The following is a 25,548-nucleotide window of genomic DNA, read 5'->3' as shown; positions in this document are numbered from 1 at the left end:
TATAATGCACCTAGAACTACACTCGACACTGCAGACAGAAGAGCTGGGTGACAGCCCAGTGCCTGCCTTTGCGGAGGTCGAGTCCTTCAGAGAAGGGGCGGGGACACATGCGCAGGAAGGAGGGCCGCACCGGGTGGCAGTGCCAAACAGCCCCACAGAACGGAGTCTGGGACGCCATGCGAGAGCGGCGCGTCTGAGTCGGGGAGCACGTGATGACGGCAACGCCCGGGGCTGCTCTGCGCAGCTCAGGCCTGGCTTCCGATCACCCCACTGGCAGGAAATTTCGTAGCCAGCTGAGTGAGGGAGAACCCATGAAGTTCTTATAAATATTTTTTATTTGCTGGAATAAAACTAAATCAGCCCTAATTGGTGTGGCTCAGTGGGTCGAGCATCATTCTGCAAAGCAAAGCACCGCCGGTTCAGTTCCTGGTCAGGGCACATGCCTGGGTTGTGGGCCAGGGCCCCAGCTGGGGTGCGTAAGAGAGGCAGCCGGATCAACATTTCTCTCTTTCTCCCTCCCTTCCCCTCTCTATAAAAAGAAATAAATAAAATCTTAAAAAAAAAACAAGAAACCTAAACACAGAATTAAATGAAGCCATGGCATCTGACGCACCTCCAGTAATAACGATGGGACAGCCACCCTCCTCTCAGGCTGGCTGGAATTCTCGGGCCTCCTCCACTGGCGCTGTAACTCCTTTTGCTGCTTTGCTGACCATATGCGTGGCGGGAGGGGCTGCTGTGTCTGGTTATAGCCACGTGTCAGTGCACCGTACTTCCCTTTCCCCCCTCCCTCCCCCAGGCCTTTTCTGTTCACCAGACTCTCCTTGCTGGAGGCTGTTCAGAACCTCCCCCTGTGCTCGCTCTCGGAGGGGTCCACGGTGGAGGGGCTGCAGGCCGGGGAAGGCCAGGCCCAGGCTGCGGTTCAGCACTGCCTTCCTCATAGTGCGGGCTTTTGTCACTGACCGCCTCGCCTCGTGGTTGCCAGATGGCTGTAGGAGTTCAGGTGTCACATCCAGAAGCAGCAAAAGGGTCATCAGCTCTTGCTTGTGTCTCCAGGAGTGAGGGAACCGGTCCTCCCTTCAGGTGCCATTTGGCCAGGATATGTCCTGTGTCCACGCTTCAACGGGGCACCGCGCAGACCACTGTGGTTGGCTGAGACGCCTGGGGCAGCAGCCAGGTCCCCTGAACACGCGGCCACTCAGACGAGGGGCAACTGGATCCCACTGGGCTCTGTAAGGAAGGGACAGGGGGTGGTACTGGGTAGACACTAGGACCACTGTCACCTGCCAGGGACTTGGAAGCCAGTGTCTGAAGTACCTGGGACATTTGACACTCCCCCTGGGCCGCTGAAGCTTCCAGAAGCCCTGCTGGCTCCCTGCAACTGTTGGGGGCTCTGACACCATTCCAGATAAGCACCCCCTTCTGTTTATACCATTCCTGTCACCTCATCTGCCTCACCGGGACACCCTCGAGTCCATCTGTGGCCAGAGTCCTCTCACCACCCACTCCAAACGGACACCCCTATGTCGCCCCAGATGTCAGTATTGCTACCAGCCAAGGAAATCAAAGCGCCTTCCAACACAACGTACCAGCTGATTCAAACCCATTCTTACCAGTCCCCGGGAGGTGATGACAAGAACATAACACACAACCTGAGACAACACCCGCCCTGCGATCTGAAACGCAGGCGCAACACCCTGTTTGTTCACAGGTGTTAAGGGGAAGACAATTCCATCTCATTGGGGCCTCTAAACCCAAACGGTCCCGGAGAAAGAAAGTGCAGGTGGGAAGGAGAGAGGACAGAGAGGTAAGACTTTCACAAGGCGGGCCACGGCAGGCCACCACCCCTGTGGCCCTACCACACAGGGCTAGAGCCACAGGGGCTGACAGAGGCCAATCAGAATGAACTCTCCGGGTCTGTAGGTTCAGAGACTTCAGGGCTCAGTCTCCACCAGCACCGACCACCAGCTCGGAGCCTCTGAGTGCCCGCCCGCCCCAGTCCAATCACCGCCCTACTCCGGAGCCCAGCTCCGGAGGTGCCCACACAAATAGCAGTGGCTCGTCACCCATCACACACCTGCAATGGGTTACAAACCATGGCCACAGACAGTCCATTTCTGTTTACCTAACTCTCCTTGCTAGAGCTCTTTCAGGACCTCCTTCTTTCCTCCAAGTGTCTGCAACTGCATCACCTGGACAAAATGAGTGTCTCCTCGCTCCCCGTCCTCCAAGTGGCTGCTGTCTCCCACGGCCATTCTGAAGATAACACGGAACACAAGCAGCGTTAAGAACGGGCTAAAGCTAAGGGCAAGCCTGCTGTGAGCGCCGTGCCCCTGGCTTTCCCCCCACTCTTTGGCTGATTTTTACTTGTTTTCGATTTTTTAAAAGCTGAAAATGTAAATAGTTTTCCTAAGAACAGATCACTTTGAGGTTGTTTTGTTCTTCCCAGTTTGATTAGAACATACACTTGTCCAAAGGACCTCTCCATACTCACAGTTTGACAAAGTTTATCTTCCGGGCAGCTTGCTGGGCCTGGAAGACGTCAAGTGTTAAGGCGGGGCCTCGTGTTCTGAAGGCCCAGCGTCGCGGACGTGGGATTGGGATCTGCCTCCACCTGAACCGCAGCTGCAGGGCGGCTGGCGTGGCCGAGACCCACAGCCGTCCGTAGGCCTCACCAGCCTCACCATCTGGGATCCACGGCCAGGCCGAGCTCTGCACTGTGGGAGGAGAGTTTACAGTACCCTGCAGCAGGTGAAAGTCATTTCCTCTCTGCCCTCTCCACCTCCAGATGCCCTCGGCCCCGCGGACAGCAAGGGCCCATTGTAAGGAACTTGAGGCCCAAGCCAAGCATGCCGGTCCTTCCAGGGTCTAGCCCTGGGTCCCTGGAGAGCGGTGGCCAAGCCGAGCAAATTCCCATTGTCACAGATTTTTGTGGTCTTTGGTTTTCTCTTACAATTATTGTTACTATTACTTTACTCCAATCCCCCCTCCCCTCAAAAGGCTTCCACCAGATTCTCCACCATCACCACCTGCACTCCTTCTGAGTAAACCACTGTTATTAGTTTGGTTCCGGGCGAAAGCAGCCCGTTTCACGAAGTCTCTGGAAATCACTCTAGAAAATACCGCTGGCCCCCTCACCTTTTCCCACGCTGCAAAGTCTGCTTTACAAAAATACTGTGCTGGTCCGATGCCCCACAGTTTGTGCCGCCACGTTCCTACTAATGGACGTTTGTGTCGTTTCCGACCTTGTGCTACTTCAGATACCACTATGAGTAAAGCTTCGTGCGACTCCCTGTGGAAGTGTGTTCTCAGGGTCGATTCCTGATAACGGACTGCTGATTCAAAGCTGGATTAACATGTTATTTTGTGATATTACATACCCATCCCCCACCCCATGCCAACTGGCCCTCCACCAGCAACACACGACAGAGCCCGATTCTACGCTGATTTTTAACGAAATACCTTGTTAAATTTTGGGTTTTTACCAATCTGACAGGTCCGAAATGTTAGCTCGGTGGTTTTAACTTGCATTTTTCTTATTATAAAAAAGGTTGAGCATCCATTCAAATGTTTAAGTGCTCCTTACATTTTTTTTCTCCTGTGAACTGTCCGTTTCTGCCTCTTTGCTATTGACTACCATTCATTCAATCTTGGCTTTAATTCACCTAATCGCACACACTGCCCATTATTTTGGCCACCACTTCCGGCGCGCCCCGGCGCGGGTTAGTCCAGCTCTGATCCTGCAACAGGGAAGGGGGCGCCTCACTAAGGGGTCCTGAGGCTTTAGGTAATTCCAGGAACAGTCTACCAAATTCAGGAGCCTTAGTTGAAAACCAAAATAATAGTTGAAACAAACACAGTCGCCTGCAACACAGTTTCATTTACGCGGTAATTAACCTCCCACTTTATATACCAAGAGAAAACACACACTGAGACAAAACACTTATCGCAGAATGGACGCATCATTTTCCACGGTCAATATCCCTCCGCGGAGCCTCAGTGGTTCGAGCATCTGCCAATCTTCTGCGGAAGTGAAACTCTTGACTGCCATTGGGTACTGCATCTTCAACCCCTCCCCACTTAGCACCGAGAGGCGTCTTCCCCGATGTCCGGCCCCGTCCAGTAGCCGTCCCTCAGTGATGGACAAGGGCCTTTGTCCAATGAGGAGCGCGGGATGGTTTAAACGGTCCCTGCGAGGCCGGCGCCTCGCGCCTCCCGTGCAGAACCCGCGGAGTGCCGGGGCGTTGGGTCCCGTGGTCAGAGGCGGCCGGTGTCGTGCTGCCGCGTTTGCCTCAGATCTCGAGCCGGGGCCCGCGGTGCCCTGTCTCTGTGCAAGTCTGGAGATGCGTCCCTACCCCGAGTCCCCTGCCGCGATTGGATGGGCGTCCTGGCGGTCTGCCCCGCCTGGAGCTGACTTCCAGTTCTCTTCCGAGGCCGGGCCAGCCCCTGAGCACCATGCTAGATCCTCAGTATGAAGATAAATTCAAGCCGGCCCGGTACCCCAGGATCCCACCATCTCCACCTTCCACCAATACTCCCCGGGCCCGTTCTAGAGCGGGCTCGAGAGAATGACCTGGGGTCTCGACCACCGTCCTGCAGCCGAATCCAGTATCTCCCGTCCCTCCACCCCTTGTTTTGCACATTCCCATTATCCCCGCGCCTACGGCCAAATCCAGCAAATCCTTTCCATTGGGCAAACTGCACGCACCCATTTTCTCACGGGGTGTCTTTGGTGCTGGCCTGCTGAAGGTGCAAGGCAGATGGGCCACACCTCTCACCTACGCTTGCCCTTTCACGTTGTGCCCCGGGCACTGAAGCTGGGGTTGGCAGAGCACCTGAGTAAGTCTGTAGTCAGGTGGACTCTCCCTCCACTTGGCTGAATGAATGATCAAATTACTGCCATTCCACCACCCAAATCCGGCCCACTGCGGGCTCTGCACCCCTAGAGAGGGGTGCCACCAACCTCGATTTAGGGGCCTGACGGTGGTCGGGTCCTTTACAAAAGAGAAAGGGGGCTGTGCCTCGGAGCAGGCTAGGTCATCCGGGTGACTGAACTGTGCTGAAGAGCTCTGTCAATATGTAATCAGGCTTTTTCAAAACCTCATTTCTCTCACTGCACTCAGTACTTGAATGACTTTCTGTCAGGCTCTCCAAAAGGGGACAGGTTCTTTTGACAGTCATTTAAGCTCCTTCAAAGGTTACTCATAGTCCCCTCAGAGCTGTGACAGGGGACGCCTTTGATTCTCCTGTAATCAGCTTCAATGATACTGCAAGTTAGATTTCAGGAGAGGAGGCAGCTGGCAAGGGGGATGAAATTAAGGAAATTGTTCCCAGAAGAAAAGGTCCAAGGAAAGAAATGGGAGCGAGGGGGCAGAGCACCTGGGATGGAAATTTGAATACTGAGTGGTGTGAACTGGCACGTTATACTTCCCAGACGTTTGCGGAGCCTGTCTTCATGCCAAGCGCTGTGCTAGCTGATGAAATGTGAAAGGAGTTCGACTTGGTTTCTACTTTCCAGGCAAGGTGAGCTGAAGGTCGGCTAACTTTTCAGAGCGCTGGGAACCTTGCCAGTCACTGCTGTCCTGACCTTAGCTCGTTAAGGAAGCAACGCCCTCCTTTCACAGAAGAAAAGACGAGGCTCATACATTACTGAAGATAATCCAACTTAAAGCAGAGCGAAGCATCTGAGCATCATTTCTGCAAAAAAGATGTACAAATGGCCAAAAAGCACATGAAAAAGACGTTCTACATGCAAATGAAATGCAAATCAAAACCACAAGGAGACACCACAGGATGTCTCTAGGAGACACTAGGATGGCCATAAAAATAAAACAATAAATAAAAACAAGTTATTGGTGGGGCTACGGGGAAGTTGGAGCCATCACACACCCTTGATGAGAGTGTAAAATGGGGCAGCGCTCTGGAAAACGGTGGCAGTTCCTCCAAAGATTAAACAAAGAATTGCCGCGTGGCCCAACAATTCTACTCCCAGGTAGATACCCAAGTGAAATGAGAACAGGTGTCCACACTCATTACAAAAAAAGAAAGGGATATGACAAGACGGAAGCGTGAGCTAACACCACGGTGGAAATCATTTCACAGTATAGATCTAGATGAAATCACCACATTGTACACCTTCAGTTACACAATATCATGTCAACTGTATCTCAGCAAAGCTGTTTTAAAAAAACCTGCGTCTGTCCACCAAAAAAACCCACTTATGCGTAAGTGTTTGTAGCAGCATTACTCACAATAGCTAAAAGGTGCAACCAACCCAAACATCTGTCAACTGACGAATGAATAAATAAAAGTGGTATATCCCTATAATGGAATATTATTCGGCAATAAAAAGGAATGAAGTGGTTACATGCAACAGCATGGATGGACCTTGAACACATTACACTGAGCGAAAGAAGCCAAACGCAGAAGGTCACATATTGTGTCATTCCATCTACACGCCATGTCCTGAGTCAGCGCATTGATAGACACACAAAGTGGACCAGGGGCTGAGGAAAGCTGGGAGTGGGGTGGGGGAAAGAGGGGTGACCGCTAATGGGGATGGGGGACGTCGGGGAAGTGATGAAAGTGTTGTAGAATCGATTGTGGTGATGTTTGCCCAGCTCTGTGAATGGACTAGAAGCTATTAAATTGTATGCTTTAAATAGTTGAGTCGTATGGCATGTGGATTACACAGCAATAAGCTGAACATATACAGTTTTTGCTTTTGTGTTTGGTCCGCAGACCGGCGCTCAATCCACTGAGCCACAGCAGCCAGAGCAAGAACTGACTTGTGATGCTGCTGCTATTGATGGGGATGAGAGTGTGTGAGCTGTGACTGTGTGTGGGTGTGCGTCGCCTGGCTGGAGCTCGGCTGGCTCTCTGACTGTGACCGTGCCTCCCCCCCCCCCCCCCCGCCATGTGGGAGACTAGCTGGCTTTGTGGACCAGTTTTTGCAACGCAGAAAATCTGGGGGACATTTGGCCTTTGTCCACCGGAGTGGCTTGGGGTACAACTCATCCTAAAATGAGTTTTCTTACTCATTTTTTTTTCCGGACAGATTTTGTTTTATTTAATGGCTTAGGAGGTTCGTATTTGTTTTTCCTTATCTGACATTATTAACACGCACAGGAAACGCAAACACAGAGCATTGGGAGGCTGTCAGGGGAGTGTGGGACACCTGTATAAACACAAGGTGACAAAAAACCTAACTCTGATTAAAATTAAGCAGTAAATATACCCTGCCACAGAAGACTTTTCTTAGAGCGTTTGCTTTAGATAACTTGGAAGTTCTTTCTCTCTTTCAAGTGTATATGAATCTTTTTAAAGGTACAGAATCCTCTTGCCATACCCTGGAATGCCTTTCTAAAGGACCAGAAGCATCATTTTGAAACATAACCAAAGACGATAGCACCCCAACTACCCAGCGAAGTTAGGACGAACTCTGCACGTGACAAACCCCGTAGTCAAGTCTTCCCACTTAAGGACCCGTCATTGTTTAGCTCGCTATCATGTTTGGGAGGGGCTGTGTCAGACTGCCTGTGCAGAAGTGCAAGATGTCTTTGTCCCGTGATTTTTTAACGGAGCGTACCTGGGACCCTGGTCGAATGCTTATTCAACAATAAAATTGTTTTCTTTCTCTTTCACCTTTGTGGAGAGGTTTCCTGGGTCATTGGCTTTAATTCTATTGGATACTAGCTAACCCTCCACGCTCCTTCCCTTGGTTTGCTCCACTCTGTACTGGACTTAACAAGCACTAAGCGGGTGCCTGCCTCGAGACCTTGAACTTCTGGTTTCTGTGGCTTGGCCCAGGTCCTGCCCAGCCCTCCCCGTGGTTTGCTTCCTCTTTTACCTGGTCACACCTCAGAGAGGACGCCGCTGGCACAGCTCACCCCCCTCATGTTCCTCACAGCGCCAATCACTACCGAATTAACTGATTCCTTCCATCTCTGCTCTAGGAGGGTGACCCCGGAGGTCAGGACTTGCTCTCTGTTGCTCAGCACTGTGCCTGCAGCCTGGACACTGCCTGGTGTTTGGGGAAATAGCTTTCAAAATAAGTCTCCTGCCAAGCCAGAAAACCTCTCCAAAAGGCACCTTCGCCACGATTCGATTATTAACATTGTGGGTGGACCCGGTGCAGATTGCTCACAGATTGTCAGCCCTTCCCCGCAGGGCTCTGGTGGCCAGGGTGGTTTTCCCACTCGAATCTCAGCCTCAGCTTCCCGCTTCAGCCACACCATCAGACTCATCCCCCCAAAAGCAGAGGACGTGAGAGTTTAGTTGGCTGGCATGTGCCGGAGAAGGGAACGTGAAGATCTCGGAAAATGAACAAGAGCTCTTTTGTCGATATCGGTGTCTTGCAGAGACCGAAGAAATATCATCAGATAAATTCGGTAGGGTCCACCTGGCCTTCCCAGGTGCCTGGAAGAAGAGCGCCACAGCAGCCCAGGGGCTCTCAGCAACCCCCCGACCCAGGTTCAGGGTTCCAGGGCAAACCCTGCTGCCGCCCAGGACCGCCCAGGAGGGAGAACACCCCACGTCCTAGGAAGACCAGAGTCACGTTACAGCGGAATCCTTGCCTGGGGCGCCCCTTCATCCTCTACTGCCCCCTTGAGCCCCAAAGGCCCGGAGTCATAGCTCTATTTTTAACTCTTCACCAGACAGCATTATTTTCACCTTTGAGTTTCTCTGAGAAACTTCTAAGAAATGGCTCTGCCAAGGGAGCCTGTGACAAAGTCAAATACTGTGTCTTTAGGAACCAGAGGCATTCTAGCCAGGAAAAAGAAGAAGGTTTGGCCAAAGGGGAGTATCCCCTTTAGACGCAGGCGAGAAGAGCCCCTTCCCTGGACCTTGCACTTTATTTTTATTTTTTAAAAGATTTCATTATTTATTTTTCAGAGAGAGGGGTAGGGAGGGAGAAAGAGAGGGGAAGGTCAATGTGTGGTTGCCTCTCACACACCCCCTACTGGGGACCTGGCCCACAACCCAGGTACGTGCCCTGACCGGGAATTGAACCGGAGACCCTTTGGTTCACAGGCTGGTGCTCCATCCACTGAACCACACCAGCCAGGGTAGGACCTTGCGCTTTAGAAGCACCCTGTATCACAAACATACAAACGCAAATGTATTGAGGAGCAGCGTGAGCCTGCGTCACCTGGATCTCTTGCTCAGCACAGGTGCAGCATGACCCTTAACTGTGCACTCAGGCCTTCGTGAGTAACACTGTTCGGGCCTCAGAGAAAGGTTTCTTCACCATGTGTCCCATGTCCTCAAAGTCAGAAGCGCCAATGTCTGGGTGCTGTGAGTGTTGGGGACTCTTCAGGGACCAGCACATTTTGAGCATGATACCAGTAGAAACAAGCACAACAGCAGACCAGCTGGAAGTGTAACAAAGAGACCGTCAGAGAGAGTCCCAGCCCAGGATCACACTGATCCCCGTGGGTCCAGAAGGCGCCCGCACGTGCCAGGCTGCACCCAGGCCTGTTCCACATTGGCGGCAGGAGAGCCCCAGTTTTAACCTCCCTTCCTTTCACAGCTATTTTACCGCTCTGCAAAGTCGTGTGTAGCCGAGGGCCCTGCAAATTCCCTCCACTCTGCGGAAAATCCAGTTTTGCCCCAACTTGCAATTCAATTTAATAATCCTTCCTCTCTATTCATTTGCGCTCCTGCACTTCTCTTTTAAATCGGCTCTTACGTCTGCCTGGTTCTGTCACGAGTAGAATAAAATCTGTAACACATTTTCATGCTTCCTATCTGCGTAAGGGTCACGGTCTGACCTTTCTCTGAACATCCTCTAAGGGTTCGTCTCTGCATTTAAGCTCACACATCCTGTTGGCTGGTGCATTAAAAAAGAAAACAGAAAAAGACTCAAGTCAGAAGCTTTAGCTTAAAAAGGAAAGTAGACCTCGCCAAACATGCAAATTGTGACGATGTTCAAAAAACTATCGGAAAGTCAGTTTCCACTAAAATCTGTACTTCGTCACATCTCCCCTTCTGCGCAGTCACACAGGACGGCCGCTTTGGGCTGGAACCTGAGAACCAGGAAGCTAGCACTGGGGATGATCCTGCTTTCACCAGTTGGCTTCCTGAACTCCCAAGTTCAATGCTCGCCCGAGGGGGTAGAAGCACAAGCTGTGCACAGTCGCTCAGCTTGCACCCTGGAGGTCAACAGATCTCCACGCTCTGTGGAGGTCAGAACACTGAGAGCCTGTGTCTTCTTCAGGCACCGGTGAGGTAAGAGAGATGCTGTGTTTAGTCGAACCAACGCTGGAGGTAAGAAAACACCTTCCCACTGTGCACCTGCTTGGCATAGCATTGCCCACGGGCACCAGGGCGGAGGGTAGTCGCTTGGGCCAAGTGTGCAGGCCACCCCGGGGCAAAGGGTCAATTACGGCAGAGCTATGACTTGACTCAGGTCCGCTGAGAAAGTGTTTACAGAGCCTGGGTGCCAGCGCTGACACATCAGGTGTGCTCGGAGAGCCAGCGAGGGGCTGAGCCTCTCTGCGCGCTCGCAGCCCGTCCCCCTGAATGGTGCCACAGGGACAGCAAATGGTGTGGGGGGAAAGGATGCCCATCAGTGCTCTGGATTCCTTTCGGCCACTCAGAAGCACGTTCTGACCTTTCCATCCCCCTTGGGGAAGGTTGTTGAAGCATTTCTTGGTGTGTGCCCGGGCAAGGCCAAGGACTTCAGGTCCAGCACCGAAAGCCACATTCAGAGGAATGGAAAAGGCCCCGTGTGAGCAGCGGGCCAAGCTCCCAATAGAGCCCTACTCTTCCAGGCCACACCTGCGCCACCTTCACTCCTCAAAAACACCTGCTTTCCAGCACCTGCGTGACACACTGTAAGCAATATTTTTAAACCGAATAACCCGCTGCTTCTCTGAATGTGCTTTTTCTGCAACTGATCTTGACGTCGTTTCTCTGAGTTGTCGCTTTGCTCTAAGCATTAGGTATTTTGCTTTTCATAACAAGGCAAAGTACACAATTTCTCAGGGGTGCACTGTGCCTCAGGTAAGGATGAGCCTCCAGGTCAGCGGGATCTGGTCCCCAGGCTGGAGGCTCACTCCAAGACCTTGGCTGAGCTGCTCACCCCTGGGGAGGATCCCCTTGACTGTGAAATGGGGTTGCTAACAGTGCCCAGCCCCTGGAGAGGCTGGGGGTCTGCGTGGGTGCCGTGGTGCCTGGCTCCGGGCACACCCGGGTCATCGCCAGGCTCCTGACTGCGGGTGAGAAGGCCGGACAGAAGGGTGGGTGCATGCCCTTCAATAGCGCTTTCATCATAATCCCACGAGGTAGATGCCTCGCTTTTCCCGTGTGTAGGCAAGGCCAGAAACTTAAGGAACTTGTCCAAGGTTCCAGGAAGAAGGAGGCAGAAGCTGTGAACTTGCGACGTTCACAAGGTGCACTTTCTTGGCCCCAGGTTCCAACAGGCGCACTTGTAGAGCAAGCTTCGCTCATTTGTAACTCCTCTGACACCCCTCCAACGCCAATAAATCAGTGGTTTGCCACCGGTTCACGCAGCTAGGTCACCTGGGAACTGAAAAACACCCACACCTGGAAAACACCTATCCCCGAGGATCTGGTTTCATCGGTTAGGGTGCAGCCTGAACGTCAGGGCGTCTCCGAGGCTCCCAGGCGACTCTGCTGTGAACCTGACATTGACAGCTGCTCCTCTACACGCTAAGGATGGTCTCTCAGGGGAGTGATCACGAGCCAGTCTCGCCCCTAATGGGTCCCCTGTCTTTCCCGTGAGACTCATGTTGGGCGTGGAGGCCGTGTAAGGCTCTGCCAGCCCGTGCCCTTGTCCAGGGTCCCCCAGGATTTGGGACCTATGACCGTGAGGTTCCATCTCATGCGTGTCTGTTTCTTATAAAGCTTTACATTCAGAAATTGGCTTCAGAGACACAGAAAAGGAATGGGAACTTGTTTGGACAAAAGGAGTTTTCCCTCGATCACGCCAGCCTGTAAGCCTCCATAAAGCAGCTGAAGTGGCTCCTCCTTTCCCTGGCAAAGGTGCAAAGGCTCGGTGTTTATCAGAGTGGCTCCTATGAGGACAAAGGGTGTGTGTACTCCCCACCCAGGATATCCCAGCTGTCCATCTTGCTGCTGTCCCACGTCCAAGCCACAGGGCCCGCAGCAGTTTCCCGAGGGCCTGGCCCACCACCATGAGGTCTTACCTGTGGAGCCTCGGTCGTCTGCGCCAAGCCGTCTGGCTCTTCACCGTGGTTGTGTTGATTTTCTTCCTGTCCACCCTGCTCTCCTCCACCAAGGAACCTAACACAAAGCCTACCAGGTAAGATCCTGACCCTTCCCAAGCCCATCCTCACTTAGTAGAGGAAATTGAAATGCTGTGCAGAGACCTGGGGGACTCTGCCACACCGCTGTGTCCACACGGGTGTCAGGGAGCAAGAACCACTGCCAAGAACAACCCAAGGGGAAGCCTGGGGAACACGGAGGTAGTGGGATCAGGAAGCCAAGGCCCCCGAGGCCACGGGGCCACGCGGCTTGTACGCAGAGGAAACGCAGGCAGGAGCTGGAAACTACTGCGCTGGGTCTCCAGAAGGCAGAGATTGCAAACAAGACTGTTTTCCCCTCCGGGACGTGAGCTAGCTGAGCAGCTTTGGGGTTAATTCTTACCTGCCATTCTCCGTGTCCTGGGGCAAAATTCGCCCTGTGCTCTCCACTCCTTTCAGATCATACTCTCCTTCAGAAGTCTGTCACTTCTGGCCACCGCTTGAATTCTGGGCCCCAAGTTAATCCTTTGAAAGGACCTTCTAGACCACTTTTCTTATGGAATAAACACATCTCCAGCAGCGAGGGACCCTGTTCTTTCTAGACTCGATTTTTAAACATTTTGTTTCACGATTCTTACAATTTGAAAGTAATACGTGCTCTTGTGAAGTTTAAAAAAATACAGAAAGGCGGAGCAAGAAGAGGGGTTCTCTCCATTATGGACACCAGACCTCCGCCCACTCTTCTGGGGTGACCACTCTTCATACCTGGGTGTATACATCGTTATTATGTGATTATAGCATTCGCTAGATGCCAGGCGCAGTCCTAAATGCTTCCTGTGCATTAACTCACTGACTCTGACGATTATGCGTATCCTGAAACAGAGCATCCGTGAGTCACCCACGCCCAGTTCACCCTGCTAGTAAGTTGCAGGGCCGGGATTCAAACCCAGCATTTTGGTTCCATAGCCTGTGCTCTTCATGCTGTGTAAACCCTTACAACAGGTGGACGAATGGGTAGGTTGATAGGGAGGGAGGCAGATGACAGACAGACACACTTAGTTCCTCAGGTCAGCTTTTTAAATCAACACGGTGTCATGGATATCCTTCCCCCAGTACACGCAGCTCTACTCCCTTCTTTTTCATGGATGTCTAGTATTCCGTAGACTGGATACAATTTATTTAATTAGTTCCTATCCATTGACACTGGGGTGGCCACTCATTTTTCACATATGTTTGTGTACTTGGCTAAGCATTTCTCTAGGTAGGTTTCTAGAAGTGGAATTGCCAAGACAATGGCTATGCTCACTTTGCATATCAATGGGTACCATCAAATCACCCTGTGAAAAGGCTCCATCAACCAGCGTGAGAATTAACTCTCTCCTCTGTGGCAACGCTGGATATCACTGATGTTGACATTTAATCCTCTGATGCGTGAAAGGGTATTTCTCTTTTTCGTTTGCATTTCTTAGGCCTCTGGGGAATTTGAGGATCCTCTTAAGTCTATTAATCATTTGTATTTTGTGATGAATGACCTGTTCATATCTTTTGCTTTTTTAAAAAAATTAAATTATTTATTTTTCTGATTTGGAGGAGCTTCTTTGTACATTAGGAATACCCACCCTGTCCTGTTATAGATTTGCAACAGTACTTGGAATAGCCTCGCCAGCCTGACATTTGGGGCGGAGGGGTTGTTGTTGCGTCATTTATCTTATGGCTACACAAGTGGCGTGCACGCAACTGGCCTGTCTTTTCCTTCATGGCCCCGGACTTTGTGCAGTTCTTAGGAAGCTCTGTCCCGGCCCGAAGTTATAAAAGCATCCTCCATACTGTCTACTAATATCTTTATTCATACATTGGTTCTAGTTTGCTTCCTTATGTTCCAAATCATTGATTTGATTCTCGGCTTCATCCACTCTACCATTTTTTCCTGTAAATTGTTATTTCAATTAATGTATCCTTCGTTTTGACTGGATCTTTTTTATGCTGCTGAGGTCCTCACTGAGTTCCTTGAGCGTCCTTATAACCAGTGTTCTGAACTCTGCATCTGATAGGTTGCTTATCTCCATTCCCTTTAGCTCTTTTTCTGGAGTTTTGGTCTGTTATTTCACTTTAGCCATGTTTCTTTGTCTCCTCATTTGGCAGCGTCCCTGTGTTTGTTCCTATGTGTTAGGTAGAGTGGCTATGATGCTGTGTCTTGGTCATGTGGCCCAATGTAGCGGTGTCCTGTAGGGTCCAGTGACTAACCCTACCACCCAAGCTCTGGGTACCCACGGTGTGTCCGTTGTGTGGGCTGAGTACATCCTCCTCTCGTAACTGAGCCTCAGTTGCTGTTGGCAGGTCAGTGGGAGGGATTTACCCAGAACGGTCAGCTGCAAGGCCTGGGTGTGACCACTGACAACCAACCTCAGCCCTCTGTGGGGGATCAGCTGTGCAGGGGCAGGGTGGTAGTGCTCTGACATGGTCTGTAGCTGTCCACTGGGTGCTCTGGCCCTGGGGTTTCCCAGGTAGTTCAGGCCAAGGTCAACCTGCACCTGTGTTTTGCCCAAGGCTGCCCTTCCTGAGCTATAAAGCAATCTGCGATGGCTGCTACTTGTGCTGGGCTTGGAGATTCCCAGGTGAAGCCGAGCTGTGAATCTAGGCTGGCTGCTGCTGCTGCTGGACCTGGAGCTCGCTGAGGCCAGCTGTTGCTTGTTTGAGAGGATTTAGGAAGCTGTGAAGCAGGAGCCAAGACCAGTTGTTCACATAGAAAAGTAGCCTGAGAGGGCCCGTAATTTGGGCGGAGCAGAGTCTCTGGGGATCTCCCAGGCAGGGCAAACGGTGCTAGCCAGGTTGATGGAGTCTCAGGTATGGCATTAGCCTGCCAGCTCCGTGGCTTTGTGGAGGGGAGGGCTCAGAAAAGGACAAGGGCCTCTGCCTATCTTGATGCCAGACACTTCAACCTCTCCCACTGGTACGCCACTGGTGCCCTTCAAGCTGCCACCCCAGTGCTGGAGCTCAGAGAGAGTGAGTCTGAGTAAGTGAGTCTGACTGTGGGTTTTTAAAGAGGACCTGCTTGGGGCTCTGGTGGTTTCTTCCACCGACTCAGTCCCTACTGGTTTTTACAGCCAGAAGTTGTGGGGACTTATCTTCCTGGCACTGGAACACTGGGATGGGGGACCTGGTGTGGGGCTGGGCTCCTCGCTCCTGAGATATCCCTCCCGAATTTTTAACCACCACACATGGGTGAGAGACCAGCCCGTTTCACATCTGCACCCCTTCTACCAGTCTGGATGGGTGTGGTTTCTTCAATTCCGTAGTTGTCAGAGTTCCATTCAACTCGATTTCTGACATTTCTGAGTGATGGTTGTGCTGTACCTCAGTCGTAATTTGATGGGGTTGTGCGAAGAGCCGAGCCGTGTCTGCCTATGCCGCCATCTTTCTGAGATCTCGGAAATCTTTTGATTGCAAGTGATAAAAACCCAACTCAATCTAGTTTAAATAAGAAGATGAGGGAGGGAGAGAAGCTCAGAGGATTCCAGTATTTCTGGCAAGACCCTTTGGGGGGAGACTGGGCTGCAGGACACCCACTCATCTGACCAGGGCACCTGGTCTCCTTCCCCAGCCAATGCCTTAAGCCCTGGAGTCACAGGGAGATGCCAGGAGCCCGGTGCCCATTTCCAGTCTAGAGATTTCTGAAGGTGGGAGGTGGTTGGAATTGCCCGGGGTGCAGTGTAGCTGGGAAGAAGGCCTGTGCCATCCTGCCCCGGCCCGGGGTCCTCACAGTCCAGGAAGCTGTGGAGGGCCGCTCAGCACGTCCCATGGTGCCGTGGAGCGATCAGAGCCCCAGAACCACCCAGTTGCCTTCTGGGACAAAGAAATGGGACATCCACTCCAGAAAAGTGTTTGGGGACACTGGATGCTGTCGGGGAGGAGGGACACATGGTCCTGCAGGGACCTTCGTGAGGAGATCCTCAGTACAAAGGAAAGCCCACCTGCCCCCACCCAGGAAAACCACATTCACTGACCCTGCAGAGTCCACCATGTCAGCATTACACAGAAGCCCGTGAACTTCAGTGCGAGCTGAGATGATACCAGTAGAGCTAGGCTTTCAAAAGGAAGCGACAGTGTTCTCACGGTCTGATCGTAATTCTTGCTGCCCCTCCTTCCAGCTTCCCAACCGCTCGCCCGCGTCTACGCCAGGATCTGAGCTCTGGCCTGACCGGACCGGGTCGGGATGGTGGTGTAGGTGTGGTTGGGGATGGGGGGATGGGACGGGGTGGGGAGGAGTGGATAAGAAAGCAGCTTTAAACCAGAGATGACATCTGGAGGTTTAAACTGAATTAGACTGAATTTGGGGGTGGGCGGTGGGGGGAAACCATTCTTGTAATTTTGTATAGATTGAGGGTTCTTAATATATATATATATATATATATATATATTCAAATTAATCTATTCATGAACATGTATGGAGTCCCCACCCTGCGCCAAGCCTATGCTGGGGCCATAGGAATGAACAAAACGAAGTCTGTAGCGGCAACGAGCGCACCCCGCGCTGGGCGCAGTCGCACAGGGATCACGTAGCAGCTTAGTCTCTAGTTCTCCGCAGAGCATGTTTAGACTCAACATCGGTCAGCCCTGTCGCCCTCGCCCAAATGTCCTAAATTGGAAAATTGCAGGAAGCTACCCAAGGGTGTCCAACCCACGGCCCGCGGGCCACCTGCGGCCCAGGATGGCTATGAGTGCGGCCCAACAGGAAATTGTAAGTTTACTTAAAACATTATGAGATTTTTTTGTTTTTGTTAGTGTTTGTGTACTTAATGTGTGACCCAGGACAACTCTTCCCCAAGCGTGGCCCAGAGATGCCAAAAGTTGGACACCCCTGCCTGGCCTCATCTTTACAATTTATTTACTTTTTAAAGATTTTATTTATTTACTTTTAGAGAGAGGGGAAGGGAGGGAGAAAGAAAGGAAGAGAAACATGTGAGAGATACAGCAATTGGTTGCCTCTCACATGCCCCCAACCGGGGACGTGGCCCACTACCCAGGCATATGCCCCAACCAGGAATCGAACTGGTGACCCATTGGTTCACAGGCCAGCACTCAATCCACTGAGTCACACCAGCCAGGGCTGACATTTATTTTTCAAAGTATAACATTTTATAGTTTTTACTTCCCAAATAGATGGTGAAAATAAATTGCTTTTGGCTTGGATGTGATCGTGATTGATTTGCCTATCCCTCTGAACTAGGGACTCTTAACAGAAAAAAGATGCCCATCTCCCCACTTCACCCTCACCCAGCCCATGGTGTGGAAGTTCTGGCCAAGACAGATGTAGGGCACTCAACATGTGGATGGAAGCAATTAGAATATTCAGTAACCACCACACCTGAGAATAGGTAATGCCTATGTCAATTGCCGCATCCCTAGCAATCACAGGTGTATTTAATTGTAGGAAATTGACATGAAATGTAATGACACAATTTTGTCACTACCTGGGTCATTGCTAAGACTTCCTGTAAAACATAAAGGAGTCTTCAAGAACTTACAGCATTTGCAGGCTGAACCCACCTGCCAGGGGTCGCTGTCCCCTTGCCCCGACATGGGACCGCAGAGAGGTGTCTTGTGCTGTATCTCTCCAGGGCCCGGGTGACTGCCAGGCAGGTGGCCAGCCTTCGGTGCTGCTGCAAGTGTGACATGTGGAATGTAACAGCCCACCCCACCTCATTGTCTCCTGAATCACAGCCTCGTCAGGGGCTTGTAGCTGGAAAGGAAAACTCCTGTGGACCTCTTGAGGTGTGGGGATGGGAAGTGGAGATGGAGGTGGATCTGCCCGAGAGTCACAGCCCAGTAACAAGAGTGGTTGCTAAGTGGAGGTCACACCTAGGCTTTTGCGATGCCCTTGGAGCTTAAGCTCAATTATCAGCTTAACGGGTAGTTCAGAGTCGCATCCCCAAGGTGATGGCGCTCAGCTCTTTAGGGGCAGCACAAGCTGATCGCAAATGTTCTGCACTAACTCCGGCTTTCCATGATGCGCCGGGGGGTATTCTTTCACAATGAATACTTCGGGGGTGTCCTACAGTTCTTGAGCCAGTAACCCCCAGTTTCCCTGGAGACTGTCCTCTCGCTACGCTTGGGGTGGACCCCAGGATGTCACCAGGTACCATGTTACCCAGACCCCTGGCCAGGGGTGGAGAGAGGACCCAAGTGGGTTCGAATCTCTCCTCACAAAATTAAAAATTGGGAGCATAGAGAGTCAACAGTCCCCAGAACAGGCGTTATGGGCTGGCCCTCCTCCACCACTGCGCCGGCTGAGAGCAGAGCGAGAAAGAGAAGGAAGCAGACTCCAGGAGCAGAGGCCGGAGCACAGAGCGAGTCCCAGAGACCCCTGGTTCTGGGCTCTTCAAGAGGCCTGATCAACCACCTCTTGTGCTTGGGTTCCTCAAAATACTTTCTAGCCTTATAATAAAATTTTTTTAAACTTAGTCAAAAATGAAAAACAAAAAAGGAACAAAGCCTTGAAGGCTGTTAACCTTTCCAGGTTCCTCCATGTCCCGGGGCCGGACCAGTGTGGCTCAGTGGCTTGGGCATCGTCCTGCAAGCGGAAAGTCACTGGCTTCCCAGTCAGGGCTCATAAAGCCTTAAAATAAGTAAACAGATAAATCACTGGTATAACAAGGCGCTGGGACAGGGCTGCCTCCTCAGGGTCTGTGATTTAAGAAAGAGATGACATTGCCCCTGAGCAGGTAGCACCCCAAAACAGGACAGATTCGATGACTTGTGGAGTATTAGTGTCCACACTGGCCTGGGGGCTAGAGCTTGGGGCAGGCTACTTCCCACCGCCTCGTCCTTCGCACCCATTTCCTGGCTCGGCTCCTAGTGACAGCTTGACATTTCCTTATGTGATGGCTCGTCAGCCCCTTTGTGTCTGGGGTTCCATGCAGGGAGGGGCGTGCCCCCCCCACTAGTCCAGTGTACACAGGCGGTGCTCAGTGAATGCACAAAAGAATGAGTTCTTCCCTGTTGAGTCAGGCAGCGGCAGAGGAGGTGGAGACCAGGCCAAACAGATCTGCAGCTTGCATGGGAAGAGTCCAGGCTAACAGGAAACGAGGCACCTCTGGGGGGCGGGGAGAGAAGGGAGGGAAATTATTTGGTTGAGTCTGTATTTTGTGCCAGGTGTGTAGCACCTGCTTTCCATTAATGCTCGCAGCAGACTCCTCTCAGAAGCAAAAGGCAGCAGCTCGTGGTGCCCATAATGAAAACCCCAAGGGCCGGGCAGGTCAGGAAGGGTTCTCCCGGTCACACCAGCTAATAAACGGAGGTGCGGGGATGCTCCCTCGGTCCACCTGGCTGCACACTGCGTGCTCTCTCTCTTCACGTACCCTCAGCAAGTCTGTTATATGTGGCTTAGAACGAGGGAGGGGGAAACAGACAAAGGGAGCCTGGGACAAGAGAGATCAGGCAGAGTGAGGTTGCTCCGACACACCAGGTAAGAGTTAAGGGCACCTGGAAATCCATCTGCACTGTGGTTAGGTCATGAGAGAGGAAGATTCTTTTATCCAAAGCTCCTGGAGTCCCCCCAAAACCTGCATAGCACAGGGACCCCACACACGAAGTCCAGTTAAAGGACCATGCCGAGCAGAGGCCCCACGCTTTCCTCCGCAGAACACCTGACACAAACTTGCATAAAGCGGTACCTTGTGACAGCCTCATGATAAAGCAGAAAAGAAAGTAAATCCAGTCCCTGGAGCCCCAAACCTTGAGTGCCGGGAGTCAGACCAGCCACGGCGAATCCGTCTTCCACGGTGGCTAGAGAAAGCGTTCAGGGATGGAAATCTTGCGTGCCCCGCTGTGGCCCTTCAGCCCCCTCCCCCCACCCCAGCCTCACTCGGGAAATCCTTCCACAGCTCCTCCTGGATGAGTGAACGGGTGATCAAGTGATAGCGAACGCTAACAGTGACCTGGCCCTGCCTGCCCCCAGGCCCCAGCCCCACTCTGCTTCATCAATACTCAACAGCTCTGACACACCGTAAATTTTCATGTTTCTGGGACTGAAACTTCCCCAACTCCTAACCCTCTTTGGAGGGGAGCTCCTCTGGGAAGCCTCCCTTCTTTCCCTGGTGCCCAGACAGAGCCCTTTTCTTCACACCCACTGAGCCGGCAGGTGCGCCCCTCCCCCCGCCTCCAAGGTGACAGATTTTCTTTTTAAGATTTTATTTATTTATTTATTTGAGAGAGGGAGGGAGGGAGGGAGGGAGGGAAGGAAACATCAACCAGTTGCCTCTTGCAGGCCTCCCCGACAGGGGACCCAACCCGCAGCCCAGGCATGTGCCCTGACTGGGAATTGAACCTGCCAGCTCTTGCTTTGTGGGTTGACGCCCAACCCACTGAGCCACACCGGTCAGGGTGCAACATGTGCCTGGCATCCTAGTGACATGACTGACCCCGCACTACAATGCCTCCTGCTTGTGGCTGGGAAACACGCCTTTCACCATCTCCAGCACCTAACACAGCGTGTGGCAAACGCAGGGGGCTCTGGACCAGCACTTCCTGAGTGCCAAAGTGCTTCCTGACGATGCCAGCAAGAAGCCCTTGGTCTTCACGCAGCATTGCAAGTAAATCTGTACGGCGGGTCGTTCTCAGAGATCTTGATTTCAAAGTCAGGGTCGGCAGCTCTAGTCGAAACACAGATGCGCCTTTGGACAAGGTTCCCTTTGTTCCCTACGGCTCGTTTAAAAGAGAAAAAGGTCGCCCTGGCTGGTGTAGCTCAGTGGATTGAGTGCAGGCCTGTGAACCAAAGGGCTACCAGTTCGATTTCCAGTCCAGGGCACATGCCTGGGTTGCAGGCCAGGTCCCCAGTAGGGGGCACGTGAGAGGCAACCACACATTGATGCTTCTCTCCCTCTCTTAAAAAAAAAAAAAAAAAAAGATAAAAAGGTCGACCAAATCAGGCAGCTATGAGGTGACAGGACCAGGGCCACACAAACTCGTTCTAAAATTCACAGTCCGGGACCGGTGCCCTTAGGCGGAACCTGGGAAGAGCCAGCACAGAGACCTGGTTTGAAGTCTACCTGTGCCCCGAGCACAACTACTAGTCACGTTCTGACCTGCTTCCATAATCTCCACCCTTCATCAAAAGTTCTCTCTGTCTGCAGGCCCCAGAATATAGAGAACATTAAAGAAAGGTCTTTAGAATTGCTGCGAAAGGCCACGCCCCCAGCACCCACCATGGAGAGGAAGACCCCTGCCCGTGGAGGGTCCGTGCAGGGGAGCAGCACACTGGAGATGCGTCCCCAGGCCACAGGCCGCATGGAAGCCAGAGCGCCCAGCACAGCAAAGACAGCGTCACTCAAGGGTCAGGAGAAAAAGGACACTGAGGTGGACATGCTGTCCCAGAGAAGTCGGGACAGGGGGAGGGCCTCCAGCGGGACAGAGGCACTGTCGCCAGGGAGGCAGGACACAAGGACGCTCGAGGGAAGGAGGAGCATGAACAAGAGGCCGACAACCGTGAGGACGGAGCCCGCAAGGCCCCTGGCTCCTGTTCTGGAACGTGGGGCTGAGGTGCTCAGCACCAGGGGATCAGGGCTGCCCCTGAGGAAAACGAAAGGAGGGGCCACAGCCACAGTCCTACCCAAGCAGCGAGCCCAGTCTGCCCCGAGCTCTACCCCCTCCCAGGGCTTCACCACACGGACGGGCCCAAGGCTGCAGGCTGCCAGCTTCAAGTCTGAGCCCAAGTGGGAGTTTGAGGAAAACTATAGCTTCGACGTGGGGGGCCTACAGACGGTGAGTTTTCCCGTGGCCCCTGCCCTAAGCTGCCCTGCTCCGAGGCCCCACCTGGCACTCAACCTGCCCCCACCCTCTCCCTCACCTCCCAGGCTCCACCCCAACCTTCCTTCCCCTAATGGCCAAAATGAGGGAGGAGAAGGCAGGCCCCGGAACCCCCATCCCAGCCCAGGCAGCATGGGAAGGTGTGAGTGAGAAAGAGCCCCTGGGAGGTACAGAGGGTCATCCATCGGGGTGACATAGTGCAGCCTGTTCTGGGGTTTGACACCTGATCCCCATCCTCTGGGAGGGTAGGGGGCAAGGGGGGCAGACACTAACAGATGAGAATACCCCACCTGGTGCCCAGCGCCAGCACCACCTGGGAACACCTTGCCGTCTGCACAGATAATTCCACCACCTCCCCTCTCTTCCATCCCTGAGAAAAATGCCCATAGGAGGACGACATTGAAAACATATCTGATGACACATGGTTGCAGCCATGTCCACGACAGCACACGGGCGCACACACCACATCCCAGGCTGCTGCATTTCTCTCTCGCTGACAAGGGTGTGCTTACCTTGAGGGCCAAGGGCAGCCTCCGAACCACAGCGGGCCTGCCAAAGGGATGGCCGAGGCAGCAGGGGCGGTGCCTTCCAAACTCCAAGGCCAGCTCTCTGCCCGCACCACCCAGCCCAGCGCCCACTCCCACCCCCGCCCCCGCCATGGCCCTGCAGGTCTCGCCCTGCCTGACCTGCCCTCCTGCATTTAGACCTGCCCCAACTCTGTGAAAGTGACTGCTTCCAAGTCACCCTGGTTCCAGAAGCTCTTTCTGCCCAACCTCACCCTCTTCCTGGACTCCCACCACTTCAGCCGGAGCGAGTGGGACCGCCTGGAGCATTTCGCGCCCCCCTTTGGTTTCATGGAGCTCAATTACTCCTGTGAGTCCCAGCCCCCAGGAACCTGGCTGTGCACTCTGCTGTCTCTGGGTCTTGGGTCTGCCTCTTCCCTGGGGGCCACCCGCCCTGGGAGAAATGATGGACCGGATCCCTGGCCATCCCCGGGCTCTGAATGGAGGGTCGCCCTTGTTCCAGTGGTGCAGGAGGTGGTGACACGCTTCCCTCCAGTGGCCCAGCAGCAGCTGCTCCTGGCCCACCTCCCTGCTGGGAGCACCCAGTGCATCAGCTGTGCCGTGGTGGGTAACGGGGGCATCCTGAACAACTCCCACATGGGCCAAGAGATAGACAGCCATGACTACGTGTTCCGGTGAGCTGTCCCTCATCCCGCCACCACCCCCACTCTTTCCTGCAGAGACAGGCTCTTCTGAGAGCTGATAGGGCGTCCCATGCCTGTACCTGGAAGGCGGAATTCCTGGGCTCCCCAAGAATCTCCGTTTATGTCGAAGGCCTCCCTGTCTCTCCTTCCTCTCGCCACCCACCTCCACGCCGCTCCCCCCAATACTCATGCGTCCGGTCTGATCGGTGTCTTTCTGCATAGATTGAGTGGAGCTGTTATCAAGGGCTACGAACAGGATGTGGGTACTCGGACATCTTTCTACGGCTTCACTGCCTTCTCCCTGACCCAGTCACTTTACATACTGGGCCGTCGGGGTTTCCAGCACGTGCCTCTGGGGAAGGTGAGCAAGGAAGAATAGGCCTGGCCATACAGACTCTGGGGAAGGGAGCACACAGCTGGCACAAGCTCATACAGGGCGGGGGCGGGGAGGGCAACGACAGGGCAGACTGCAGGCAGGACTCCTGGGCCACTGGCTGTCCCTGGTCCCCAGGACATCCGCTACCTGCACTTCCTGGAAGGCACCCGGGACTTCGAGTGGCTGGAAGCCCTGCTCCTGAACCAGACCTTTGTGAAAAGGAGCCTTTTCTGGTTCAGGTACTGACTGGGCCTCCCCTCCCCCCAGGCTGGGCTGTGTAGCCAGCGGCTGGGAAAGGTGGGACAGTTCCCCTACCAGATGAGGTCGGGGAACTGAGCCCGACTGAGCGGCCCGCCCACAGGAGAAGGCCCCAGGAAGCTTTTCGGGACACAGTGCAGTTGGACAGGTACCTGCTGCTGCACCCCGACGCCATCCGATACATGAAGAACAGGTGGGAGCAGAGGCACGGAAGGGGCTGCGTCCTCTCATCCTGGCAACCGCTGACAGCTCTGGGGACGTTTTACAGGTTTCTGAGGTCTAAGACCCTGGACACCGCCCACTGGAGAATATACCGCCCCACTACAGGGGCCCTCCTGCTGCTCACTGCCCTCCAGCTCTGTGACCAGGTGAAGCTGTGCCGCAGGAGCCCAGGGGACCTGGGGAAACCGCTCTGCGTGTTCCTGGCCTGCAGCGTGGGGCGGCAGCGGGGCTGGCTGCACACCCCATGGGTGGAGTGGGCGTGGCTGTGGGTGCATCCAGGGGCCCACACCCAGACCTCAAGGGACGGAACCCAGAAAGAGCGCCCACGCCCAACAGACACAATTAGCCTCTGAGAGGCAGCAGCCTGGGGCGGGGAGGGGTAGGCCACGGTGAGCCCTATTTCTCCTCCTACCTTTCCACAGGTGAGTGCCTATGGCTTCATCACCGAGGGCCACGAGCGCTTCTCGGACCACTACTACGATACAACATGGAAAAAGACAGTCTTCTATATCAACCATGACTTCAGCTTAGAGAGAACGCTCTGGAAGCGGCTACACGATGAAGGCATAATCAGACTGTACCAGCGCCCCATAACTTCCAACCAAACATCCGACCAGGGCAGTTCCAAGGCCGCGGCCAGGCTCCCAGCCCCTCCAGGCCACTGAGGGAACGTTGTACAGAGGGACGCTCTCGAGTGCCAGGTGGCTGAGGCTTTGGAGACCTTGGAAGGTTGCCGAAGGTCCTGTTCCCAGGATGGGGAAGAAGGGCTTCTTTCTTGAGACCAAAAAATTTTAACTAAATGGGGTGATGAGGGGCCAGGACAAATTTCTGCTGAACATTGCCCGTCACTATTTGAAAACTACTTGGCACGGAGGAAAGAGCCTGAATTTAGGGAAACAGAGGTTTGGGTTTGCATGCCAGATCTTACACTTAGCCGCTGTGAAACCTGGAAGGCGGCTATTTAATTTCACCCTACATCGTTCGGAGCAGGAATTTTCAACCAATGCACCGTGGCAGGCACAGGGGGGCCACGGGGAAGAATTTTTAAAACGTGCAATGCCTGGCTGTTCAGTCAGGGGCACAGACTTCTTTTCCCTTAGACTGTCAAATTTTAAAAATGACAAGAGTGGCCCTGACCGGTGTGGCTCAGTTGGTTGAGTGTCATTCTGCAAAGCAAAAGTTCGCTGGTTCGATTCCCATTCAGGGCACAGGCCTGGGTTTGTAGGCCAGGTACCGGGTCGTGGCATCTATGAAAGGCAATCTATCAGTGTTTCCCTCACACACTGATTTTTCTCTCCCTCTCTTCCTTCCTCCCTCTCCCTTCTCTAAAAATAAATAAATAAATAAAGGGGTGTGTGTGTGTGTGTGTTTTAATGACAAGAGCCAATACAACAAGAGCTATCTGGTGTGAGTGTATCAAAATTATACCTATGTTTTTGTTTTTTTTGTCA

General features: G+C 53.2%; 1 protein-coding gene and 1 long non-coding RNA gene across 3 annotated transcripts; one reads left to right on the top strand and one right to left on the bottom strand.

The window, feature by feature from the left end:
* Positions 1-370: 370 nt before the first annotated feature.
* LOC123479058 (uncharacterized) lies at positions 371-3,959 on the bottom strand. Its single transcript, XR_006654542.3, has 4 exons — positions 3,139-3,959; positions 2,495-2,717; positions 2,126-2,256; positions 371-1,230 (listed from the first exon to the last, which is right to left on the bottom strand). It is a non-coding gene; the product is annotated as an uncharacterized lncRNA (long non-coding RNA).
* A 6,111-nt stretch (positions 3,960-10,070) lies between these two features.
* ST6GALNAC1 (ST6 N-acetylgalactosaminide alpha-2,6-sialyltransferase 1) lies at positions 10,071-25,445 on the top strand. 2 transcript variants are annotated; one of them, XM_045190147.3, is made up of 10 exons: positions 10,071-10,230; positions 10,638-12,289; positions 21,362-21,989; positions 22,739-22,907; positions 23,061-23,232; positions 23,464-23,602; positions 23,753-23,856; positions 23,979-24,068; positions 24,144-24,243; positions 24,520-25,445. In XM_045190147.3, the coding sequence occupies exons 2-10, from the start codon at positions 12,162-12,164 to the stop codon at positions 24,760-24,762; spliced, it is 1,773 nt and encodes a 590-aa protein (XP_045046082.2). In that variant the 5' UTR covers positions 10,071-10,230; positions 10,638-12,161; the 3' UTR covers positions 24,763-25,445. The 2 variants fall into 2 exon arrangements, with proteins under 2 accessions (XP_045046082.2, XP_045046081.2); XM_045190146.3 differs by having other exon boundaries at positions 10,071-10,838; positions 11,417-12,289.
* The last annotated feature ends 103 nt before the right edge of the window (positions 25,446-25,548 follow it).

This window comes from Desmodus rotundus, chromosome 9 (genome assembly GCF_022682495.2).
Source record: "Desmodus rotundus isolate HL8 chromosome 9, HLdesRot8A.1, whole genome shotgun sequence".
Classification (NCBI taxonomy): domain Eukaryota; kingdom Metazoa; phylum Chordata; class Mammalia; order Chiroptera; family Phyllostomidae; genus Desmodus; species Desmodus rotundus.
Note: the sequence above shows the minus strand (reverse complement) of the source record. Positions and strands in the feature narration are given on the sequence as shown.

What these genes read in the sequence shown, in the direction of transcription:
- ST6GALNAC1 (XM_045190147.3), top strand. Translation starts at nt 12,162, where the DNA reads ATGAGGTCTTACCTGTGGAGCCTCGGTCGTCTGCGCCAAGCCGTCTGG. An exon ending in CATGGAGCTCAATTACTCCT is followed by an intron (nt 22,908 to 23,060) that starts GTGAGTCCCAGC and finishes CCCTTGTTCCAG; the next exon opens with TGGTGCAGGAGGTGGTGACA. An exon ending in AGCCATGACTACGTGTTCCG is followed by an intron (nt 23,233 to 23,463) that starts GTGAGCTGTCCC and finishes CTTTCTGCATAG; the next exon opens with ATTGAGTGGAGCTGTTATCA.